At 45.5% G+C, this 26,975-nt stretch overlaps 1 protein-coding gene across 1 annotated transcript in view; it reads right to left on the reverse strand.

Moving 5' to 3' along the window:
• Dock2 (dedicator of cytokinesis 2) overlaps positions 1 to 26,975 on the reverse strand; it is a 403,715-nt gene that overhangs the window by 287,997 nt on the left and 88,743 nt on the right. Inside the window, exon 23 of the mRNA XM_051167750.1 lies at positions 6,209 to 6,317. Coding sequence (XP_051023707.1) covers positions 6,209 to 6,317 — 109 coding nt within the window. The remainder of the gene's footprint in view (positions 1 to 6,208; positions 6,318 to 26,975) is intronic.

Consider the following 26,975-nt stretch of genomic DNA (forward strand, 5'->3'; position numbering starts at 1 on the left):
TTAAATATGTATACTATATATACACGCATAAATATGCTACCTATATACTCATGAAATAGGATTACTGTTCTTAGGGTTTCCAAGCAGGAATTATTATTAAAGTTTCTATGCACCAGATACCTTACATGCAGTATCTCACCTTTTTTTTTTTTTAACAACTATTTAGAGTAGATGCCATCATCCCAGTTTACAAGAGAGAACACTGTGGCACATTGATGTTAAATAATTTGCCAGGAGCCATATAGAAACAAGCCAGGATGTGTCCCAGATGGTCCAGATGACCTTAACCAGCATGCTTTCCTACTGTCCTTCATGCTGAAGAAAATACATGCTATCTCAGCAAGTAGGGTGTTTGTATAGGGACAGAAGGCTGATTTGGGGAAGAAATGCATTGAAGCCATCTCTCTGCTTTGTCCTTTATTGTTTTTGAGCAGGAGTATTGTTCTCCTGACATTCCTTAAGCTACCATGTATACAGATAAAAGAACAGCCATCGGGAACACATCAGATCAGTAAGCATTCTCATGGCAACAGCTGAATTTCCTTCCTTCCTCTGTCAAAAGGGACAGGAACAAGCCTTGAGAAGAGGCCCATACCCAGGCCCCGACTCAATGCTTGTCAGTCCCAGACAGAAGGCCTAGAAGGGCACTGGAAAATCAGCTCTGTCTTGATCAGTGGTTCTCAACTCGTGGGTCACAACCCTTGTGGGGCCAAATGACCTTCTCACAGGAGTCACTTAATGTATACATTAAGATTCATAACAGTAACAAAATTACAATTATGAGGTATCAAGGAAATAATTGTATGGTGGGGGTGGGGGCTCACCACAACATGAGGAGCTGTGTTAAAGGGTCAGAGCATTAGGAAGGTTGAGAACCACTAGTCGAGATAGACATGACCCAGAGCTGACCACCTTGGCCTGGAGGCAAACAATTGATCTCCAAACTCTGAGACACTTGTATGTTGAGTGTCTCTGGCTAGATGTGAATTCTACACCCCATGCGCAGTGGCCATCATTGCTGCCAACAGACACAGACTTATTTCCAAACAGGACATATGGAGGAAGAATACACAATTACAAAACAAAGCCTGACAGCTTCCTGGTCCCAGAGCTACAGGTGTTTCAAACGAATACTAGTCTCTCCCTGCCAAGTTTTAATCCTATTCGTTTACTACAAAAACAGAAGGTCAGGGTCCATGGAAACAGGAGACACTGTCACAGGAATTCACCACAGCATGGCCACATGAAGACAGCTCCCTTAGAGACACTGAGCTGTCCTGGAAGAAGGCAGATGGCCTGCTGTCTCCAGCTTTGCTCACTGCTGCAGTCCTTGGGTGTGAATCGAAGCTTCATGTGCTTAGAGCTGAGGCTCCTGACCACCACTATCGAATTACCACCAAACAACAGTGTCCTTTATCAAGCAGTATGTGCTTCCTGGTTTAGGCATTGAGAAGAGACCCAGAGCACTCTTGGGCGTGTGTTGCCTGCTTTTCGATCACTTTTCCCTGGCAGGACTACCTTGCCAGGCCACAGGGGAAGGAGATGCCTTCAATCCTGATGTGACCTGAGATGCTGAGATGGACGGGTAGGGGAGCTCCCCTTCTCTGAGGAATAGGGGAGCGGGGACAGGGGAGACAGGGAGGGAGGATGGGGCCTGGGAGGAGAGGAGGGAGGAGGCGATGACTGGGATGTAAAGTGAGTAATTTTTTTTAAAGACAAAGAAACAAAAACCTGAGCTAAACTACAGCTTTTTGGTTGGGACAAATTTTTACAACTACCTGCCGTAGGACCCATCATTCCCGAATGGAATATGTGGTTAAGAAACAGGACAAGATACAACAGTCACTCATTACTTGAAGATCTGGAGGAACATTCCTGCTCTTTGCTGTTAGGATGGAACATCATTTCCCCTGCCCCGAGAACTCAGGTTGTAATCTGAGACCCACTTCTCAAGAGTGAGCAATTTCTCTTTTCCTCTTGGTTTGGACATTCGGGCATTTTTACACCCCTTAGAAAGGGAAGGAAGAGCTACTTTAAAGCAGCTTGCTGTCGTGACTGTGAGCACCCACCCGTCTTTCTCTTGTGTAGCTTTCATCTGCCTTCTGCCAAAAGATTTGGATCTTCAGTGGAACTCCTCTACACTACTGTCGGTGGCCACAGTGTTGATGGCACTCAACTCCTCTACAGCTCTCATGCAAATCCAAGAGCAAGTGTTTCACGGCAGCTGCTAAGTCACTCAGCCCCTCTGAGTCTCCTTTTCCTCATCTCAGAGGCAGAGATAGGACATCTGCATTAAAGATCAAAGGGACTAAACGATATCTGCAAGGCTTTTCACTCAACAGTGTGATATGTAATAAATGATAAAACCACAAAAGAAACAAACTAAACACAGTAAGAACAAGACAGATGCCAGCTTTTACGCTTTCATTCATTCCACACATGGGTATCTGAACATTTACTGTTGCCAGCTACAGGTAACCATCTCTGCCCTCCTAGACACTCCAACAGCCGTCGGCATGGCTGTCTGGGGGCCACGCAATGCAGCATGGTGTGTAATTCATCTATTCACTTAATTCTAACTGATACCATCGAAATGGACAGTGTGCAGTACCATGAATTTTGGGGAGAAAGTGGCAAGCTGTCTGCTCAATGGTCACCACAGTGCCCTCACTCACCACACAGCTCCACACAGAGCACGAATGTGTACTGCTGAGCCTGACAATCTGCCCTCAGGCTCATCGACCCTGACATCACAGCTTGTGCATGCAGAGACTTCTGAACAGGTAGCCTACTATTGAAAATACCCAGAAGTCTTTGGCCCTAATCACTCCTGAGGTATAACGAAGAACACTGGCTTTGGAGTTACGGAGGCTTTAAATACGGTACCAATGCAGTATGTGCTCCATGGCTTCAAATTCTACCTCTACCACTTTACCTAGGTCTAATTTGGGATGGATTTATTAAATTTTCAGCCTCTGTGAACACTGGGGACTGTGGTTCCCTGCAGATTTCTGGTTAAATTAAGAGCACTGTATGTGAAGGGCCCAGCTCTATGCCGGGCACACAGTAGGTACTCGGTTCATGGAAGGCATTTGCACTGTTATTTCTACTCTGAACAACTGGCTTTAACTTCACTGTTTTGAGTGAGTTGTTGCCATGCCAACAAAGAATAAAGAAAACCACAGAAAATATCTTACAAAGCTAGGTGAACCTTCAAAACAGGAAATAACTTGCTTAGGCCCCAGAACTCACAAAAGCCAAACTCTGAACCAGATCCACTTCACTTATAACTAAAGTGGTCATGAATGAGGGCTCCTACGATAAGCTTCTACCCACCTGGAAGTGCTCAGCTTGAACAAGGAATGTCAACCAGGAGCCTTCTCACCCTATGATGCAGACTTGCCTATGAGCCAATAGGATGGAGGCATTTTCTTTCCGTTGAGATTCCCCCATCCTAGATAAGTCTAGTTTATGTCAAGTTGACCAAAACTAGCCGGCACAATGACTAACTGTTATTTAAGCTATAATGTGACAGGCTTGCATTTCACATTTTCCATGGATTACTTCCTTTAATCCTACGATGTTTCCTGGCAACTTGACATTTGTTTTCTTCTTACTTTACAAAAGGAAAAAACGAGGCCTAGAAAACGGTGTGACGTGCTTAATGCTGAGGGCTACACGCCCGTGTGTGTAGGACTGACTTCCTACTTAGGCTTCTCAGCGTCACAGTCACAAGTCCTCCTCCTATGGCAAAGGTCATTGGCTGTAGAAGATTCCTTGTGTAGGGGTTGCCAGCAGGAACTTGACCTCCCTCCTGTATTTAGCCCATTCCTCAAAGCGTAAAACAGGCTTACATCCTCTTCCAATGGCACTGCTCTTAATATTTGAGGTGACTCTAAATCCTTCCTTGTAACGTTCTAGAAGCCATATAAATAGGTGGAATGTACGCTTGACTTTATGCAAATCCCCAAAGCTAAATTTGGGGCTTGGAGCAAATTCTAAAATGAGATAAAGCCCTTTTGCAGGGCTCTGGGGTGGGGATCTGGAGAAGAAAGCAGTGTAATCTGGGAAATTGAGGCTTTTCTACCCGTTTACCCAGACAATAAGAACCAGACTCAAATGACTTATGCACAAACCGGAACGATCGCATTAGCTTTACACAGTTGTATAGCATTTTATAATGTGCTGTTGCAGACATTGTTTCTCGCAACCTCAACAAACAGAGAGGCTGAGAGTGGCATGACCTATATAATAAGACCAAACAGCTCACACAGAACGTTCTCCTTAACCCAGGTGCCTGCTGGGTAAATACTCACTCACCCCTCTGCCCCATGGCTCCATCGTTTCTTCTTCCTTCTTTCCCTAGCTTCCTATTCCCTCTATCTGCAGTTCATCATCAGGAATCAAGTGTGAAAACTGGACAAAATACCTCTATGCTGCCTTCTTTCTATCTCTATGTGGCCAACCACTTTTGGGGGGATCTCTGCTCCATTCTACTTTGCCATGAATGGCTTTCTCTGTTTGTTCATCACCTCTGTTTTTTTGTTTGTTTGTTTGTTTTGTTTTTGTTTTTGCACAGCCCTCACTAGATATCCTGTCCTTCTGCTGCTCCCACCACTGTGCAGTCTCTGTGTGACACAGGCCAGGGTCAGAGAGGGTTTCCGCCCTTGCCACACGTCAGACCACCCCTCCTCCAGTTATCCGTTTTGTCACACTGAGGCTTAGGGAATATACAAACTATTCTTCATTTTTCTCTTTTTCTTTTCCTTTTTTTTTTTTTTTTTTTTTTAGCAGCAAAGGGAACACTGGAAAAGTATTTTCCCCCTTAAACTGGCAAAAGAGAAAGGAATTTAAAACTGTAAATTCAATGGTCCTAACTAACTCCAAGCACATTCATGTGCACGGTGGGCATGGAGCGAATGGTGTCAAACACAGTGGAATGCAATTGTTAAGAACCTTGTTTTCAGAGCTGGGTGGGGAGATCTGAATCCTGGCCTTGCCATCTGCCAGCAATGAAGGTTTGAGGAAGGCATGCCAACTACCTTCACTTCAGCTTCCACACTGATGTTGTTCATTCGTTCATTCATTCATTTATTCTTTCATTCCCTAGCCTTTTACTAAGTGCTAATACTGGGACCCTCCTAGGTGCTAAGACAACAAGGATGCATGACTCAGAGACCTTCTCAATGTTCATTAAACCAAAAGAAGCCAACAGTGCAGCGATTCCCAGGCTCTGTTTCACATTAAAACCTCCTGGAGAGTTTTCTACCTTCATCCCCTCCCATCCCACCCCCTACCCCTGTCATCCTAGGCACACTCTGTACCAATTAAATGAGAACAACCCAATGGTGGTAACTAGGCATTCGGATTTATTAAAGCTCCAATGTGCAAAGTTTGGTACTCAAGGTACCAGCGGCAAACACCCCTAAGCAGATGCTACCTCTGCCTCTTCACCTCTTTTCTCCCTGAATGCACCTTTCTCGTTCATTCTAACCAGAGGCTGGGCAATCCTGGGCACAATGGAAGATAGCATGGCTATTTAAATTAGCAACTAAAAGGCTAATGTAGTTTTTGTTTTGTTTTAAGAACCAATCTGCATTAAATCATTGACCCAGACACATGTGTTTGGGTTGTCTCTATTCAGAAAGCATCAGGCCAAGGTCCACCCTAGCCCCAGTCCTTGGGAGTTAATGCTGTGAAACTCCTCCTCACTCATAAGCTGCTGTTTCCCAACCCCCACCCCCACCCCAACACAGGGATAGCCTTCAGGATGTCCACAGGCTTGCATAGTATATGGGCAAGTACCAGGAATCGCTGTCAGATGATGAATCCTCTATTCTATCCAGTGAGGAGACTATTTAATCCCTAAAGGGTACCTGAGTCGATGGTGTTGAGAATGGAAAGTAAGCTATCGGAGTCCCAATGGATAAGGCCACCACCTCCCTGTCTCACTCTTAGAAGAAGCCAGATTTAGCTTCTTTCTATCCAGATAAGAAAGGCTTCAGTTATTCCAAAGAGAAATACTGGGGCATCCATGTGAAAGAAACAAGTGATAAATAAGGTTCCACCAGTGGAGCCTGTGGGCCTCAGGATCTGTAAAGGTTGCCAGCCCAGGCTTTTAACTGACATCTGATGGTTCTGGGCATGTGGTCAGTACTGGGTGGCCAAGGGCAAACACAAGAGGGATCTTTTTGTAGTGTGAACCAACCTGCAAAAGGATGGTGGTTTTATATTGACTTTTCATCAGATTGTTGATGGATTCAAAGAGCCGCCTCATAGATTCTTCAAACTCCATCTGTTCTTTGCCTTCATAAAGCCTGTAAGAAGACACATCTGGGTCATTTCTCAAGCCAGCTGGCAAGACATCTGAAAGTGTGCACTAGCCATAACCTTCCTTTCCTATGTAAAAGGAAACGGGTGGGAGGCGAGGGCTTGTGGAGAGAGGGAGGAGCTGAGACCTTAGCTATCAGAGAAGACCCTCAGGTGCTCTGCACTGAACAGATGCCTTTGGACTCGCAGAGCATTAAAAACTTGTCCCTCTTCCACCTTTTTTCTTTTACCTTGAAGAACCACAAAGAAAGGAATGTGATCTGAGCTGTGGACCTTGGATTTTCAAAGACTTCTGAAAAGCCCAAGGAGAAATGTTTTCAAGTGTGCTGTCCCTTTCACTTAGCTACCAGCTGCTGGTCACTTGAACCCCCACAGCCAGATATATGGGGTTGGGGGTCAATGCTCTCCTACCCAGTCAATTTAGGTATACACTTATTTACCTACTTTAAAATTGTTTTCCTCTGAAAATAAGGATTCTGTTCTATCAATGTAAAAACTAATTTTACATAACAAAAATGTATCATTTACAAAACAGACCTTTACTCATCTAACCAAGGAGATCAGCTGCTGTGAACATGGTGGTGTTTGCCCTTCCAAAGACTCATACACACATGGGCCGCTGCCTGGAAACTTCCCTCTCTCAGAATCTGAGCCTCTTCCTCCAGCCCAGGAGCCTCCCTTAGCCCAGGGCTTCTCCAAACAAGCTTTTATCAGCAAGCATGAAATACCCACAGCCTAATCTGCGGCATCCAGTGTGAAGCGCACACAAGAGCACTCTTGTCCTTGGCTCAGATAAAGAGCACCTCTCCTGTCACAGCCCACGCGTCAGAAACCAGACTGAGCCTGTTCTGCTAAAGGTGCTTGCCCGAGATAAAGCACTGACACACTTAAAGGGTTTGTTTGCTTCCCTTCTCCAACAGGCCAGCCAATCAGAACCCCTTCACTACTACAGTCTGTGAAATCTCACCTGCCCCTCATCTTCTTCTTCCTACCTTTCTCTGGCTCTGTGTCTCAGCTTGCCTTCTTCAGCTACTCTGTCTCTCTCCCTCTCTCCCTCCCTCCCTCCCTCCCTCTCTCTCTCTCTCTCTCTCTCTCTCTCTCTCTCTCTCTCTCTCTCTCTCTCTCTCTCTCTCTCGCTGTGTGTGTGTGCGTGTGTGTCTCTCTCAGCGTGTCTCTCTCTCAGCGTGTCTCTCTCAGCGTGTCTCTCTCAGCGTGTCCTCTCTCTCTCAGCGTGTCTCTCTCAGCGTGGTCTCCTCTCTCTCTCGCTCTGCTCTCTCCTCGTCTCCTCGCTCTCGGCGCTCTCTCTCTCTCTCTCTCTCTCTCTCTCTCTCTCTCTCTCTCTCTCTCTCTCTCTCTCTCTCTCTCTCTCTCTCTCTGTGTGTGTGTGTGTGTGTGTGTGTGTGTGTGTACCTTGTCTGCCACTGCCTCTATCTCTGGGTCTGTGTCTTGTCTGTCACTATCTCTATCTCTATCCCCAACCCCTTTCTTCCCCTCTTGCTCTCTTCCTACAATGTCATCACTCTCTCATCACCCCTCCGTCTCTCTTCCTCACTTCATTCCCTGCTGGTCCATCTCTTACTCTTTCCTCTGCCCACAGACACCTGGAAACCATCAGTAAACTACATCACTGTGGCTCTTTCTGTCGTACTGAGTTTGCTCACTTTCTCTCTCTCTCTCTCTCTCTCTCTCTCTCTCTCTCTCTCTCTCTCTCTCTGCCTCATTTAACCCACTGACTTGGCTGCCCAGTGTTTCTGCACAGTTGTGTCCTCCCCTGTGCATTTGTATGTGTAATGGAGGTGGCTTTGAGCAAGTCATCATCAGGAAGCCACTTGCTTCATTCACAAAGATGGTTTCTAGCCTCATTTTTCTGCTGAATGACCTTCCTTCTACCCTCAGTAACTGAGTGGTCACATAGAAATTCTTTCCCCTGTCTGTGGGCTTTGGCATTTTTTACTTAAAGCGAGGGGAGGACACATTATAATGGGTTTTGTTGTGCCTGGAGAGGGGACTCAATGGTTAAGAGCACTTGCCACTCTTGCAGAGGTCCTGAGTTCAGTTCTCAGCACCCACAGCTGAAAAAAATGTCTGTAACATCAGTTCCAGGGGACATAATGCCTTCTTCTGATCCCTGGGGACACTACATATGTGATAAACTAACATACATGCAGGTAAAATACTTATATGCATAAAATAAAAATAAAGCAGTGTTTTAAATGGGCTTTGTTGAGTCATCTTAAGTAATAGGACTCTGGCGGGGGGCGGGGTGTTTGTGAACTCCCCAGAAGAGACCCTGGGAACCGTCTGCATTCCTAGTTGTGCCACATCTTGTTAAGAGTACTGAGTTTTGGAAGTTGAACAACTGCCCTTAAGATAAACCTCCTTCTTGCATAGACCAATCCTAGCCACTTTTATCTCAACTTCTCTGTAGCCACAGTGCATCTTTTTCTTGCAGTTCTCTGGACTTGGGTTCAAAGCCAAGAGCTCCTGGGAAGTCTAGTAAGCTGTTCGTCCGCCCTAACTGAACAAATGAACATAGGAGGGCCAGACAGATTGGAGAAGTGCCTCAGAACCGCTTTCATCGAGGTGGGAAGGGCAAACTTTTCCACCTTCAGAGCAAACCAAGGACTACCACCTGGGCATTGCCTTCACAGGACACCGAATTTAGTTTCCACCAGCAAGAGATACAATTCACTCTGGGGCACAGGCTGGACTCACGGCTCAGACCAGGGCTCAGCATTCTCCTCCTAGGCTCTGGGAAATCTAAATGGGGAAGGCAGATGATGCTGAGCCCATGAAGCAAAGACTTGGGGGGCCCCACCAGGTGACGGTGGGGATCCAATCAACTCCTTTTACATCTACGAAAGGTAAGATCTACACACCACACGCCAGCCAGGGATAGAAACAGGTGCTGTCCCTGCCTAGCTTTCACCAAGGATGTAGAGTGATATGCATCAATTCAGGCAACAGCTGGGGCGGACAACCTTGCCGCAGGTCAGAAGACAGGAAAGAGGAACCTACTTCCTGGAAATGGCTTTGTGGTGGAATCACGCTCCCTCCTTATACTGGCAAAACCAAAGCTCCGCTTTTCTGAACTCCCAGTCCCCTTGTTGATAACATGGAAGAAACAATGCTCTTGCTAAGTTTCTTTTAAATAGATGTATTTTCATTTTATATGTCTGAGTGTTTTGCCTGCATGGATGTCTGCGTGCCTGGTGCCTGTGGAGGCAAGAAGGAGGCATCAGACTCCTGGAGTTGGAGTTGCAGACTACTGTGAGCCATCGTGTAGGTGCTCAGAATGTGGGCCCTCTGCAGAAGCAGTCAATGCTCTTAACCACTGAGCCCCACAAAAGTTACTTTTATTTGAGAATTAAAAAAAAAAAATGAGATGTGTTTTGGGTGCTTAATATTTTAGCTGACACTTAATATGTGCTTAACTAAACATCAGCAATCACTGTTGCTCAACAGGTGTGTTCGTGTTGGCATGCCCTCTGATTTGAGTATAAATAAATAAATAGAACATTTCAAGTAGTTCGGGATGATGGAAAAAGATACAGGAGTTTTAGACTAGATGGAAGAACCAACTAGATGAGGTAGGCAGTGAGGCATGTGAGTGTTCCCCGAGAAGCCTGGAGGGAAGCCAAAGCATCATCTAGGTGGCGTCATCTGGGTGGCATCATCTAGGTGACGTCATCTACACAGCATGCTTTAACCATGGCTTTCAAGGCAAAGGCATGGCAGATGGACTCTCTACATTGTTCCTAGCCCTTGCTCTGTGCCATGGCTTTGTGAAGAAAAACATTTATTTTTCTGGCCTAGAACAATCAGAAAGATAAATCTGGAACTAGCTGACTCTGCCAGGGAAGGAATTATTGAAGGGCCCCGAGGCCCTGACCAGAAAGAAAACTAGAACAGCCGGTGAGGCTGGGCTGCCAGGTGTGCCAGCCTAACCACAGCCAGCAGTGCCGCTCCTGGGGCCTGTGTAACTTGTGCAGCATGCTGGGAGACAGTGCACAGCTGAGCACTCATTAAAGGCAACAGGGCCCCATACGGTGTGCACACCGCCTCCGCGGGGACATAGAGCCTCGGCCTGGCCTCGACTCAAGATGCCAAATCCTGAACAGCAGCCCAGGGAAGGGGGACCTAAACAAAGCAGCCTCCAGCTGGAAAAGGACAAAGGGAGAGGCGGGCCTCTCTCTTTCCATATCCCTGCCCTTTAGAGATCCTCTGGCTAAACCATCCTTTTAGGCATCTCTCCGACAGCTTCCAGACTCTGAGGGAATATAGATTCTTAGGTAAGACTTCCTGGCTCCCAAGCCTTCTTCTTTTGCTTATGATGTGGTGACCTTGGCTCTGTTTTCTTAACTAGCAAAATAATACTGCTCTGTAAGGTTCTTCTAAACATCAGATGGAAATGGAATACCGAGTGGCCCAAAGGCGCTTGATTTAGGATACTTTCTGGAGTTTCTTCATGTAAATAATGAGATATCTTGGTACAGGATCTACCCCTAGGCAGGAAAGTCATTTACAACTTATCTAAACCTTATACACAAAGTGAGAGTGTAATTTTATACAGCACTTCGAATAATTCTGTACTGAAAACAAAGTTTGGGGTATGGAATTTTCTACCTGTGGAGTCAGGTCAGCAGTAAGAAAATTTTGGATTTTGGAGCATTTGAGTTTCGGGAATTAGGATGGAGGGACTGTCTTACAATGCTGTGCAGATAAAACCATCAGCAATCTAGAGCATAGAGCACAGTTGGCAAATATTAGCTAGCATCATCAACACCTCTAGTTCCTCTTCTGGATCCATCTTATGCAACTTCCAGAGTCTTAGAGAGAAAGAGGTCAGCCTGCCCCTCAGTGAGTACATACTACGTGCTAAGCACTGTACTGGAGACTAGCGTGTTGGGGGGGGGAGGGGACTAATATGGAGAGTCCCCAGGCCAGTCACCAACCACTGTACCCAGAGAAAAAGCAGATAATAAAGGTGTGATCAGCCACTGTGCTGTGTCTCTCCTATGAAATGGTTCATTTGACAAGGCCTAAGAGTGTCTGCTGTATCTTGCATGGGTGAGAAGACCGAACGGTCTAAGGGGGTGTGGGTCTCTGAGGGAGCCTGAGATCTGGATGGTGCTACCACCTCCTTGGTAGGTCCTCTTGGCCTTTGTGTCCACTCCTATGTTACCACCCACCACTGCCTGTCTGTCTCATCTCTGCTCCTCTTTTGTGGTACTAGAAATGCACCCCAAGTTTAGCCCTAGGCCCAGCACACTTCCTACTTTTCACTCTATCACATTCCTGCTTTAATTTTTTCTTGGCAACACACACATACCTGACATTTCACAGGAGTTCAGGGGAAAGATTAAATTAACCAAAAGCTTTTTAAGTGAAAAAAAAATCTGTTTTAAATGATTTTATGATCTCCTATAGAGCCAGGTAAAGTACCTCAAACAGTGAGATCACTACACCATTTTGTTACCTTGCACTCAAGGGCAGGATACCTTTGGGCCCTGAGATAGGACACCCGGCACTCGATGAATGCTGAAGAGAGGCCACTCCCTACAGTGAGTTCCCCGTGTTGACTGATACACACTCAGTACACTATTCAGAGCACCTAAGAAGTCCCTGTCATGGGACTCTGTTTTTCATGATTACCTGTATGCCTGCTTTCTCCACTAGAATAGACTCTCCAGGACAGACTAAAGCATTTTGTATCATAAGAGTCTCGTCTTCAGCAACATACCTGGACCATCAAGAGCAAGTTAGCAACAAATGACAGGTCACAGAGTAAACAAATCTTGCCCCTCGATTGCAGCTCTACAGACAATGTCTCGGTAAGCCGGAACTGAGCTGCTCTCTACTCAGTTCAAGAGTAGCCCTCCACACTCTCAAGCATTGCCTGAAGAGTTATCTTTGCCTACACAGCCTGCATCAATATCCCCTTTATTACTAAATAACTGGAGTACCAGGAGTTACTACTTATTGTGCATTTCCTAGGAGCTTTGTGGTTTTTATCATTTTGATCCACATAGCAACCCTATGATACAGTTGCTATCACCATTGAGTAATAAGGATGTAGGGCCTTGGTTCTGAACCTGTGGGTCATCACTGACTTTTCACAGGGGTCACATATCATGAGGGGACCCTCCCCCAGGGACCCCAGGCCCACCCTCCCAAAGACCCCAGTTTGCTTGACTGGTCCAACCCCATGACAGGCTTCCAGTTTCCACTTTGCCTAACTAGGCCAAGTTTCTAACAATTCCTGGAACAACCACAAGTTATGGACAGCTCATGGACAGTTCCTGGGCCACTCATGGGCAGCTAATCAGCTTATAGGAAAAAAATGACTAGATACCATGTTTTTATTACTTCATGGCCATGGTAAAGAACACAGCTGGCCCTATCCAATACAATTACAGGGCACCTCCTGAGTAAGAACCAAAACCTCAGTGACTCAAAAGTCCCCAGTAACCAAACAAGCAGCCAATCCTAAATCCCCTCGTATACTCTGACTCTCTTCTGACCAATCAATTAAAGTTTGTCACAAATCCTTATGACTGTCTATAAATTGAGCCTGTGTGCTCATTTTGGGGCGCCCTCTAGAGGAAAGAGATGATCCCAGCATGCTGGAATAAAATAAAATGTTCTTTGCTTTTGCATACTGCCTTGGGTCTTTCTTCAGCAGATCACCGGGACCCTAACAATCAGATATCTTGCATATAAGATATTTACATTACTACTCATAACAGTAACAAAATTACAGTTATAAAGTAGCAACAACATAAATGTTGTGGTTGTGGGTCACCACACCATGAGGAACTGCACTAGGAAGACTGAGAACCAGTGACATAGAAGCTCAGCTAGGTTTCATTCGATAACAAATAACCATCACTGGTCCTATGAGTGCCCTGGCTCCACATTTCACCCCTTTATGCACTATATAATGTAACCACTAAGAAACAGAGCCTGGCAACAGCCAGTATAGGAGCTAGAGCAAGCGTGCACATGGGGGGGGGGGTGTCATTTCCCCCAGAATGGCTTTGGAGGATGGATGGAGGCAGCTGGATACGTGGATCTAACCTTTTTCTAGTGACACTCCAAGTCCAAGGTAACCTAGCTGTGCTCCTACATCTGAACACAACACTTGTGTTCTTAGGACAGCCTGTCAGTGATTAAGAATGATTGCTCCAGGAAACCAGAGCTAAGGACTTGAATGTATATTCTCTCTCCCTCTCTCCCTCTCCCTCTCCCGTCTCTCTCCCTCTCCCTCCCTCCCTTCCCTCCTCTCTCCCTCTCTCTCCCTCCCTCCCTTCCCTCCTCTCTCCCTCTCTCTCCCTCCCTCCCTCTCCCTTCCTCCCTCTCTCCCTCTCCCTCTCTCTCCCTTCCTCCCTCCTCCCTCTCCCTCTCCCTCCCTCTCCCGTCTCCATCTGTATCTCTCCATCTGAGTTAAGAATAATTATATATAAACAAGCTGTCTGAGTCTATCTGGAAATTATCCTTGTACTTATCAGTCCTTCTGATAGTACAAAATAAAGTGCACTCTTTAGGCTTAACATCAGTGCAACAGGGCAAGAAATGGGACCCTCGTGAGAGTGGCTGTCCCACTCCTTAACCACCTTTTCCATAGAAGGACACTGTCACCACATCACCCTTTCCTAAGCACCAAGATTTATAGTTGTGAAATAAGATCTTACTGGTTGAGACATGGACTTTGGGTACAATGGGCTAGAAGTCTGGTCTTTTGCTTAATAGCAGTCAGAGGAAAATCTCATTTGAAGAGTGACATGCTTAAAATGTAAACAATCATTCTGCCAGAAGAGAAGGAATAAAGCAGAAGTCTATGAAAATGCTGCAGTTGATGACAACATGAGCTGTCAAGCAGCCCTTCTGGCCAGAGAGCCCTCCACGCTGACATTGCCTCAGCGAACACCAGCAGCAGCCAGCAGGCAGGGCTCAGACTGGGGCCTGGCGCCAGTCCTTTTGTCCAAGACAAAATTATTTGTGCTTGAGCCCTTGCTTCTCCAGAGGGTGACAGTTAAAGAAGGATCACCCCTTAGGGCAAACTGCAAGGAAGCATCACTAAAGAGCCCTCCTATAAATCACCCCAGGGGAGAACGATTTGTGGATGGGAGGAAAGACAGCAGACTCAACATGTGGAGAAATCTTCTCTGAAAAATGTCTAGTTTGACTGCATAAAAATTAATGTAATCACCGAAGAAAAACCACCTCAAGTGAAGAGTAAACAGCTTGGATGATAATACAAAAAATAGAAGTTAATAATATGAGGGGGTGAAAGAAAAACAGTCCATCCATAGCATTCACTGTATTTCTAAATTATGGCAACCATGTGTGATAAATTAATAGTTAAGGAGGTAATAAGATACGAGTAAAGCCTTGGAAGGAGCCATAAGTCATGAGCCGACTGTGACGTTTGTCCCGTGCCATCCTTCATCTACTGAGAGAAGCCATGGGCTTTATATCATTTGGCAGGAACCACTGAGTCACATAATTCTGCTCTTAAGTAAATTTCTCCATTAGCATGAAAAATGGTATTCCAGGCATTTTCACTCTCATATAATTAGAAATTGAATGTTCCCAAACAATGTTTCTAAGGATAGAAACACATATATACTCTTTCATGCTTCAAGACACTTACAAAAAAAATCTAGGTTGCATCAGTCACTTAAAAGAAAGGCTAATCTCCATTAGTGTCTTAGCTCAGCCTCTATGGACCAGGTGGTGTAAAAGTGTGAGTGCCTAAGAGAAACTAGTTACTTCCTGAGGTATCATCTTATCAAATAATCATTTCTTTTAATAGCATACTATGTCTCTATGATATCTTAAATGATAGCAAAATATAAGTTTTAAAGCAAATATTCACAGACATACAACTAATAATACTAGAAACCAATGCTGTCTTCGTTAGGCTTTCTGTTGCTGCGATAAAAAAAAAAAATAACCATCATTATCAAACTAAGGAGAAAAGGATAAAACTTACACTTTCATATCATAGTTCACCATCAAATAGAGTCGGGGTAGGAACTGGAATAGAGCAGGAACCTGGAGGCAGGGACTGATGCTGTGGCCATGGAGGGGTGCTGCTTACTGCCTTGCTCCTCGTGGCTTCCTCAGGCAACTTCTTATAAAACCCAAGACCATGAGCCTAGGGCTGGGTCTGCCCACAATGGACAGAGCCCTCCCACACCAACCACTAATTAAGGCAATGCTCTACAGGCTTGCTTACTGCCAGAGCTTATGGAGGTATTTTCTCAACTGAGGTTCCCTATTCTCAGATGACTCTACTTGTGTCCAGCTGATATAAAAACCAACCAGGACAAATGTATTAAGTTGGTAATTTAATTTTCCTTGTAGGACAGGGATTATAGGTGACAATTGTCCCATCATGTGCTTGCATAACATACTGATTTTTAACCAAGAGAATATCACAGTTTTTCACAGGGAAAGCTACTCTTTCTTGGGGTGGTGGTAGCGAAGGTGTCTTGCCCTCCAGCGCCTTTCTACAGCCTTCCTTTTCTGCAAAGCCCTTCCTGATTTTTCTCATTGCACCTGGGAACTGTGGCTGGTACTGCGACCTAGTACAAAGTCACACAACTAGAGGCAGATTCCCTGGATGCTCACAGGATAGGGAATCCAATTCTGCTCCTGCCTCCTGGTTTCCAGAATTGACTGCGGTGGCTAAATAGACAATTACCCAAGAAATGTCAAGTTATTATTGCTCTAAGCTGTGGTCATGCCTAAAGCATGTGAACCTTGTTCTCTGAGTCCTGGCTTCCTGAGAAGGCTAATTAACCTCAGGCTTCCTGCTCCGTTCCACCAAGTGCCCTGGCATTTGGTGTGGGTAGTTTAAAACAATTCTTTAACATTTCCCCCACTAATACCTTGGATCATAAAAAAAAAATAAAAATACCTACGCAGTAAAACTTGAGGACATCCGAGGAAAATCAAGTTCAGACACGCTACAGTTTGCATCACTGGGGAGGCCTTACTTCAATAGCGGCAGGAAGGAAGTCCTTGAAGCTGCCAGCAGAGGGAAACTCAGGGGGAAAGTGTGAAGGTCTGAGTTTCCAGGACTGAGTAATAGCCTAACACCAGCATTAGTAAAGGCTGTGATTTCAGTAGGTCAGTCAACTCTGAGCCCTACTTCCCCCATCTCCAAATTTATTGTTGAGTTAAACCTCTGGACTTCATATTCCCTGTTCTCCCCCTTCCCCTTCTCTCTCTCTCTCTCTCTCTCTCCTCACCCCTGCTACTGCTGGGGATTGATTCTAGGACCCTGTGCCCATTCATGCAAGCATATATGCTTTACTGCTGAGGTACAGTCAAAGCCCCCAAACCTCAAGGAACTCTTTCTAGCTTTATCACCTCCTGTGCCTCCCTCCACTTCACCCCAAAAGCTCAGCATTCAGGCCACAGTTCGGATAACACTTGTTCAGAAAACCTCCCATGGCCATACTGATCTCATTAGGATACCTACCGCCCACCTCCCCTTGATTGACGTGCACCCATAAGACTGTCTGCTCGGTTGGTGATTCTTTCGTACCAAACTAAGAAGTTCATGAAAACTGTGGGTTTGCCCAGTTCATGGCTGCATTGTTGTACCTAACATGCTGGCCTGCTCAATAAACATGAGTTGATGCTTCATTGCCAGTGCCAGATGGATAGTACAAGTTATTCGAAATGGAAACGTTATGTTATCAATTCAGGAGCTTAAAAGACCAGCAGAGTCTTACGGACTAAAGTGCATGGAAGAGGCATGTACTTGTGTCACGACACAGCAAGGGCTGAGTGTTAGGAAGAACAAATGCTAAGCTAAAGCCTTAGAAGCTGCCAACTGTAAGAGCAGTTCTGAAGCTCCTGGGAAGAATCTACATACTGAAACGCTGCTCGTCTATATGTCCAAGCCTTGGTATCACTTATGAATTAGCAACAGATCAGGCATTCTCCCTGCCCAGTAGATGCCTATGGAAGCTGTCCAGGAAAGGGAGCGGGCACAGAGGATGGCAAAAGCCCAGGCTCAGGAAAGCTGAGCCTGGAATGTACACAGCAGATAAAGGCTGCAGCGTATAAGCCAGGGAAAAGTCATCAATGTGCTCTCTGTGGAATTTTTGGAGTTCAGGAGATAGCAAATTCTAATATTTACTGTAAATAAGGAGGCAACAGATTTCATATGAAATGCAATCAAAGTAGGAAACATTGATAGAGGAAGAGATACCAAGACCCAGGAAGGTAAGCTTTACGGTCCAAGGCAGCAATTTAGTCATTGGACCTTGCTGATTCAGCAGTACATGCCTGGCCTGAAACCAAATGAGGACTGCAATGGAGTTACCTCAGGGAGAAAGCCATAAGGGAAGAGAGGGGACAGAAACAGAGAGACAGTTGGCCCTGAGTCCTCAGAGGAGGGCAGCTGGTACTGTCTTCAAGCAGGTGCGCTTTCACAAGCCAATCAGCCGACGGACGAAGGCATGTAGAGCATCATGATACAACAGTCATGGCACCTGTCATTATACGGCTGCCGTGCACAATCACTATGCAACGATAACAATGTACCAGTCACTGTCACAGTCACTATGCTGCCATGCTGCACACTCTCTATGCAGTCACAATGCACAGTCACTATGTACCAGTTGTCTCAATGCACAGTCACTATGTACCAGTAGTCACAATGCACAGTCACTATGTACCAGTTGTCACAATGCACAGTCACTATGCACCAGTTGTCACAATGCACAGTCACTCTGCACAGTCACTATGGACCGCTTGTCACTGTGGACCACTTGTTACTATGTACCAGTCGTCACTATGTACCAGTCACTCTGCACAGTTACTATGCACCACTCGTCACTATGTACCAGTCATCACTATGTGCCAGTCACTCTGCACAGTCACTATGTACCAGTCGTCACTATGTACCAGTCACTCTGCACAGTCACTATGGACCGCTTGTCACTATAGACCACTTGTCACTATGTACCAGTCATCACTATGTGCCAGTCGTCACTATGTACCAGTCGTCACTATGTACCAGTCATCACTATGTGCCAGTCACTCTGCACAGTCACGATGTACCACTCGTCACTATGTCCCAGTCATTCTGCATGCCTACTGTGCAGTCACTATGCACCAGTCCTTTGGCACAGTCACTGTGCTGTCCATGTATGGTGGGAAATAAAAATCAACGACCCAACAAGTAAAACTTGCAGCAAGTGTGACATGCACTTCGCAGATAAATCGCATAGGCAGTGATGACATACATCAGGAAGATTTGACCATGCCAGAAAAGACCGGGATGACAGGACACAGAGCTTATAGTGACACAGGAAACCAGAATAAGAAAAAGAAAGGGACCATGAAGAAGAAGACGGGCACAGGCACATCAAGTTCACAGACCTCATCAGGGGGCACTGAGAGAGTCAAGGGATGAAGGGCAGGCCAGAGAGAGAGACAGACAGACAGACAGACAGAGAGACAGAGAGACAGAGAGACAGAGAGAAGCCTGGAGATCAGAGGGAAGTGGGCTGCAGGGGCTGCCAGGGACCAGAGCAGCAACACCCCCAAGCTCTAGCTTTCTTCATCCTGAGAGTAACACAAAGAAATTAACTTTAGAAGGTGGGGTTCGGCATCCCCACTCCCTCCACCTGCAGTCTCACTGCCTGCAGTTTCAACCGCCTTAACTCTGGGGAGACAGTTGGGGAGAGGGAGAAGGGAAAGAGGGGGCACACTCACATCACCTCCATTGCAGTGTGTTGTTTCAGTGGCTGTTTTTGTGCTATCACTGGCTATTATTTTTAATCTACTACTATGAGAGTGTGTAAGTTAAGCTTTGTCATAGGTATGTATATAAAAATGTGCAGGGCCTAGTACTTTCTTCAGTTCCAGGCATCTACTAGGCCCTGGTAACTAGGGAGACAGCAACTCCCGGTCTAACTTGAACTCTGGAAAGATCCCCTCTGGCTACATCACAGAATGAAGTTTGGAGATCTCTACCACTGACTACTTGGTGGACAAAATACCCCAGGAAGACTCGAAAATGCAAACTACTGGATTTAATATCCAATCACAAGGGCCTGGAGCGATGGCTCAGCAATTGAGAGGACTGGCTGCTCTTCCAAAGGACCTGGGGTCCACGCCCAGCATTCACACGGCAGCTCACAGCCTTCTATCATTCCAGTACCAGAAAAATCAATTGCTCTCTTCTGCCTGGCTTCCACAGGCCCAGGGATGCAGGTGGCACACTTCCCCACACATAGGCAGAATGCTCAGATACATAAAATAAAAATAAGCACATCTCTTTGAAAAATTGAATCGCAAAACTGTCAAGAAAGCAAGGGGTCCACACAGGATAACCCAAAGCAGAGCAAAATAATAAATTCAGCCTCAAAATGAAGGATTCTGCTCAACCCAAGTGTTTTACACAGTGTTGATGGCTCCTGGGAAATATGTGCAAGGTGATGGATCCTTGGGCCTGCTTATTGGAAGCTGTTCTGGTTTAGATAGAAAGCGTCTCTCTCTCTCTCTCTCTCTCTCTCTCTCTCTCTCTCTCTCTCTCTCTCTCTCTCTCTCTCACACACACACACACACACACACACACACACACCCAATGTGTTGAAGGCTTGGGCGAGGGCACTGACCTAATCTTCTGGGTTAAGCCACACATTGGTTCGTCATTTGATGGCAGTATTGGGAGGTGGTGGAAACTTTTAGAGGTCAAGTGGAACGAAGTAGGTGGTCCCTAGGGGCATGTTCATGAGAGACATATTATCCCGGGCTTGCCTCCTTTCTGCCCCCATTCCTGCCCAGGCCCCACGCTGGGAAACAAGAAGTCTGCTCTGCCATCCATCCCTGCTCCACAGTGTCCCTCCTCATCACACACCTAAGATCAAGGGAACCAGCTGGCTATTAGCCAAAATGCTCAAACTCATGAACCAAAAGGAATAATTTCTTCTTCAAGTGGTTTCTGTCAGGTATTTGTCAGGGATGAATGGTTGACTAACAGAGACCCCACAGCTGCTCTCCCAGGCTGTTCCACCTTCTCTGTAAGGACGATGATGAGAAAGACATAGACTGCACTGAAGGGAACGCTAATGAAGTTACCAGTCCTGAGCCTGGAGTAAGGAGAAGAAAAACACATCCCTGTTGAGGATTCTTAATCACAGCTAGCCCTCTCCTGAGCTTTGTGTTTATGATTTCCTCGTTCTTCCCTGTGTTCATGAGCAGGGCATCTGTTTAAAGAGGGCTCTGGTTGGAAATGCCCTCAGATGGCAGTGCTTGAATGAGAGACGGGAAGTCTGATTTTCCTTAGAACATAGTACCTGAAGCCATGTGGATACACACACACACACACACACACACACACACACACACACACACACACACACACACTATACTATACTATACAACACTTTGAAGTCTTGGGTATACACACAGAAAGACAGACACACAGCACACTCAAATCTACTGCTAAGTAAAACTTAGCCTCAAGAAACATGCCTGGGCCCTTCAAAAAGTAGCTCTGGGAGAACCGGGCATCCATGTGTGGAAGGATGCAAGCAGATCCTCACACATCACCCAGCACAAAAATCAATGAAAACCAGACCAAGCACCTTAATATAAAACCCTACAGACGCCGCTGTGAAACTGCGAAGCACTGTAGACAAGGAGGTCAGCTCAAAAGGCATCAGGAAAAACAAACAAACAAACAAAAAAAAACAGCTATGCTTAAAAGACAGAGTTCTTAAAAAGCACTACAATATGACATGATAAAGTTAACCTTAACAGATAGTTGTCAACAAACCAGAAGACAGCCAAGTCTGCATCTACGAACCCTTTCGTTCACACCTCTGAATAAAATCAGTCGCTGAGCAATTTGCAAACGGAACTCACTGAACGTGACTCTAAGGTATTTCCTTCAGAAATAGAAAAACAAGCATCAAAGGCCACGGGAGCCGTGGAGGACTTCTTTTAAATTGTTACTAAAAGCATAACATCTACATTCTTAACTGTTTTAAATGACTATTTAATTTTATTTTATGTATTTGAGTGTTTTGCCTACATGCATGTCTGTGTTGGTGGAGGCCAGGTGAGGGTTTCAGGTCCCCTGAAATTGAAGTTACAAATAGTTGTGAGTCACCATGTGTGTGCTAGAAAATGGAACCCATGTCCTCTGGAAGAGCCAACTGACCCATCTCTCTTGCCTCCTTCTCATTTATTTTTTAGGTATAGTACTGATACATTTTACTAGTATAATAGTATTGATAAACTTTTATTGACAAGAATGTAAAAATTGCCAAATATTTAAAATGATAATAGTACTTTATTTGTGGAAATAGTTTGTAAAAGTCAAAATAAAATGCATAATAATAATAATAATAATAATAATAATAATAATAATAATAATAATAATAACAACAACAACACAGCATCTTAAATGAGTTTCCCTCAAATCCCTTTATTATTCAGGAAGAATATAAAAGATATTAACGTTGAACTTTATTAAGTGAAATGTGTATGGTACAATGCCTACCTAGCCATTAAAACTCGAATATAAAGTATAACTTCTAAGGTAATAAAAGGGAAGAAAAAAAAATGAAAAAATTGGAAACGACCCAAAAGAAGAAGAAAGGACAAAAATCAGGGAAAAATGAATAGTTAAGATGGTTGAAATAAATCCAAACCATTACAATAAAATCTATTACCCCTCACAATGAACACCATTATCAAATTACTAATAGCCCATAATTCCTTAAGCTCATAATAGACAGAGAAGGTACAGTGTGTGCGCCATTTCTGTTCAGTACTGACCTAGAATCCTAGCCAGAGCTGTAGGACAGAAAGAAAAAGAATTTTAGACTGGAGTGAGAAATGAGCCTCTCCATATTTGCAGATGCTGTAGCTAGCCTTTGAGGAAGGCCAAAAATCTTTGCAGAGAATCAGCCGTATGTGAGGAGGACTGAGTGCTGCAGGACAGTGATTCTGATGTGACGTGAAAAGAAAGAGGAAGAAATTGGGATAAATATGGCAAGATGTGGTAGTTTTGAAAGACTTTGAAAGGGACAGACTTCGGACTTCCACTGTGGATCAGTGCACCACGGTACTAGATAACACGGCCTCAAGAGCCAGTACCTCTGTGCTGAGTTGTCGGTCTGTGAGAGCAGATAACTTCTAAGTCTGGTTCTAAATATGCTAACTTTCCATTGAAGGAGAGAGAGAGAGAGAGAGAGAGAGAGAGAGAGAGAGATGGGGGGATAGGGAAAGGGAGGGGAGGGGAGAGAAGGGGAAAGGAAAATGCACAGATCTGGTGCTTGAGTCTCTGCAGAGAGGTGACAGCCAAAGTGATAGGTTTGGATGTATCAAAGGATGGGACCTAGATGACAGGGGGAGGATGCCTGTCTGAGCATTTGGGAATCTGCAAACAGGGAGCAGCAGCGCAGTCTGTGGAGCAGGCAGACTAAAAAGAGAAGTAATGGTATGCTAGGCTGGATGAGATGGCAGAACCAATGCTTCCTCCATGATCCAGAGAGGGAGACAGTTGGAGTAAGAAACAGCTAGACTCTATCCTACAGTGAAGAAAGAGGAAGCGCTCTGAAGTTCCACAAAGGAAGAAAAGGGTAGCAGATAAGTGAAGAAAGAATGGCACGGGTGCAAAGAATACACCTCATGGCCTCCTCCTGGAAAGGGGAGTGGAGAAGATGCTATCTCCAAAAGGTGAGGGCTCCTGCCCAGTGCTTGGGTATCTGGGCCATGAGGTACTCTGGGAACAGCCTGGGAACATGGGTATAAGGGGTGGTGTCTACAATCTGCTCTTAAAAGTCTCTTAATGCTGACTAGGCACTTTGGAAAGGCATCAACATGGTGAGTGCCCCTGGTCACAGCCGAGAACATGACATGACTGAGCAGAATGTTTAGAAAGGAGGCAGGCCAACTAGTCTCAGCCTCAGGCATTCTGCCAGCCATGTGGGTATCAGGAGAGAGACTTAGGTCATAGCTCAGGACACTTCTGGTGATTCTGAGAAGCCAGTAGTTGGGACCAGAGAAAGGCAGTGTATGTGCTATCCCCAAGTGGGTCCATGACTACTAGAATCTGTGAAGAGCCCATGCCTGGGATTCTATCAAGGCACTGCTTTAGGCAGGATCACACATCTGATTGGCCAGTGCCTGTGGGCCCAAAGAAACAAAGGGCTAAGGCCCAGGCAGCCACTTTCCAAATCCTTGAGTAGGAACAGCATTGGCCAGCATCTTTGGACAGAGCGATGCTCCCTAGGGAAAATCACAATGGTCCTAGGGTCAGTGTCCAAGCTTGTGAGCCCCAGGCCAGCACTTACCAACCATGATGGCCCAGAGCTTTCCCTTGGGGTGTCTTCAGAGTCCCCACCATCTGCCCTGCACTCTTGTCTGGGCTCCAGTGCGCCTGTTTTCCTCTACAAAGTAGACTAGCCCCTCTTGGAATTGACAATTTGGTCTAGAGAAAGCACTCAGCAAACAGCCCATTCACTGAGGCCACTGAGTGGTCAGGGCGGGAGTAGAGACCTGGGAGGTTGGTTCCTCATGTTTTGTGTAGAGCAAGTGCTAAGGGATTGGATAAGTTCCTGTGTCTCTGCTTCAGCTACGTTTGGGAAATACATCTAGGGAGATGCAAGAGAGGTTTAGAGACCTGAAAGACTGTACCCAGATGTGCTTCGTCACAAGACTTTTCAGTTTTTCTTCTACTCCAAAGACATAATAAACAGCAAGTCCGAGAACTGAATAACATTGTTTCATATTAGGAAAACAAATAAATGCTCCTTTGGGCAGTGCCTACCTCTAGTGCACTTGAGGTGGATCCAGCCATCCCAACACAGCTCCCCATCCCTGATAACTGTGCTAGCTTGCTGACCTTCACCCCTCTGACACAGTAGACTCCTCTTACCCAGAATGTTCATATTTAGTTACCAGGGTTTGCGAACCCATTTGCTAAATCTCCATCTTATTTCATAGATAGCTCTGTCATCTGACTCATTCTCTGAGGAACCGGGAACCTGGGTGTTTGCCAGAAGCAGCCACTTTTGCTCTTGGGCGAGGACTCAGCTAGCTAGCTCAGAGACTTCTAACAAGGAGTTAACAAGAAAGGAAAGCTGCCCACTGCTTCATCCTGGAAGAAAGCACAGCTCATGTCCTCCCTGGCCTTTTCTTAACTGTCTACAGTAGATAGCCCTGTTCTACAAAATTAAGCCATTTAAGGGGACAATGGAAGCAGACAGGACCAGTGTCTCATACTTGGCTGTGAGCAGAATATGAGAAAGTTTGCCCAGCCTCCGAAGGCCACATTAGAGAAGTGGGCCTAGGGCCATATCCCAGCACAAGACAATCCATATGTTTACAATTCACGTGTGCACGATGGGAAATCAATTGTCCTTTGAGCCCTGATCGCCCAACTTTCTCCAGCGGCTTTAGGCTGGATGACAGAAAAGATGCTGCTACGCCTGGAATGTGCTTCGTACATGCCCCGCCTACAGGGTTCATAAGTTGGGAGCCTGCTCATCAACGTGGTAGTGGCGTGGAAACCTCCAAGACATTGGGTCTACCAGAAGTCCTTAGGTCACTGAAGTGGCTGTCATATAACAGGCCTGGCCACTCCCTAGTCATCTAGCTTTCTGTCTGGTTACATGAGTCTTCCCACCTTTGATTCGCTTCTGCTGCGGTGATACAAGGCACCATACAGCTTCACCAGAGCTGAGATGAGGCAGGTACCACTCTGGAACTGGGAGCTAGCCTCAGATATTTTGTTACGGTAAGAGAACACAAGGTCAAGCAATGCCTAGCTCTAGGAAAGGGTCAGCTGTTTGTTAGAGCTCCCAGCACCTTCCATGCACCATGACACCCCTGCAGCAGCCAGCGATGCTGTTTCTCCTCACTTTGCTCCCTCAAGCTGCTCCCAGACAACAGGCCCTTCTTGCTTCTTCTCCTGTGTCCCTGACCTTGCTTACTTGGAACTCTTCTCTTGCCCACCCCTTCACTGGCCTAATTTCCTGGGTCATATCCTCAATTTTATCACATTCCTTAGCTTATGTTATAGCTTCAGAGGCAGCTTTCAGATGGATTTAAATGCACAAAAATATGATTTCCATTCTCCATTTCTCTGCATATCTCACTCTCTGTTATACATGTCTAGCAAGCTGTAGCAAGATACATGTTAAATATTTCATACCCCAAAATACACACACACAGAGAGAGAGAGAGAGAGAGAGAGAGAGAGAGAGAGAGAGAGAGAGAGAGAGATGAGCCGAGGAGAGAGGATGAGGAGAGAGAGAGAGAGAGAGAGAGAGAGAGAGAGAGAGTAAAGTACCCTTATGTTCTCCATTCATCCAGATAAGAATCAAGTAATGAGTGTCTTCTTGTATGTTAATGAGATGACTCATGACTGGGGCTCTTAGTAGCTTCCAGATAGAGGTTGAGTCCCTCGGAAGACCACAGTAAGATTACTGGCTTGGGACCTTGAGCCTTGTTCTTCAATCCCTAAGCAGGTGAGAGATGCATAAGGCTAAATCACTCACCAATACTACATGCTTGAACCTATCATATCTATGCAATGGAGCCTCCAGAAGGCCCCAAAGAGAATGGCACAGCTGAATGTGTGTAGAGTCCCAGAAGGTGGCAGTGTGAAGGGTATGTGTGCAGTGGCATTACATTATTATGGGAATATCTTATACATACTAAGAGGCTAAACTTCTGCAAATTAATAATATGCAATGTTGAGGTCACTTCAGACTTAAATCTGCGATCCCACTGTGCATTCAGCCTGTTTGTTTGACCTGCTTTTAAGAGAACAAAGTAACAACCAACTTGCCTCACCTTGGATTTCCCATATCATCAGCTTCTGCAACCTAAGCTAATGCAGAGCTTTGATCTCATGCTACGTACTCTTCCATGTCCCAGACCTGGGAGCAATGCTTGTGTGTCTGCGTGTGTGCTATCATAATCATTTCCTGAAAGCAGCGAGCACGTTACAAGTGACCTTATAAAACAAATATTCACCGTCAACGTTGAAAGTGATGTAGATATAGGTTGCTAAGTCTGTTTGTTTTGTTCTGTTTGCTTCTCTGGGTGCTTCTGAGTTATGGAGTGAGTAAGTTTCATTCCTTGTAAAAGTCTGTTAAAGATTTCTGGAAGAATCCGCCATTCCTTCCCCTTGTGATGGCTTCTGTGTGGCTTGGTAAGCAAACAGCAAAAGCTCTTTATTAGGGACTCAGACAAAATGACAGACGGTCAGACATCAGGAAGGCATAGACAGACGCACAGCAGACAGACTACAGACAAGCCAGAAACCATGAGCTGCAGAAGACACAGGGAGAGAAGTGGAGGAGTAAAATATGGGCTTGCTCCTGGCTAAATTAGTCCAAAGCATAGGGCTTGGATTTCTTTCTTTAATGGGATGCCAATGCATTTTGGTGCCTCTAGGGCTATCTTTAAAGGGCTTAATTGACACATATATGCAAGCAGCACACTGCTGCTCAGTCATCTCTTCACCCAGTATGCACCAGTATCATTGTGATGACCTATGTAACTAGTAAATATAACCCTTAGCTCTGTAAAACACTCTAACAAGTTCTTCAATCTGAGAGGGATGTTGTGGGAACCCCAGTTTATAACTG

Source organism: Acomys russatus, chromosome 25 (genome assembly GCF_903995435.1).
Source record: "Acomys russatus chromosome 25, mAcoRus1.1, whole genome shotgun sequence".
NCBI lineage: Eukaryota > Metazoa > Chordata > Mammalia > Rodentia > Muridae > Acomys > Acomys russatus.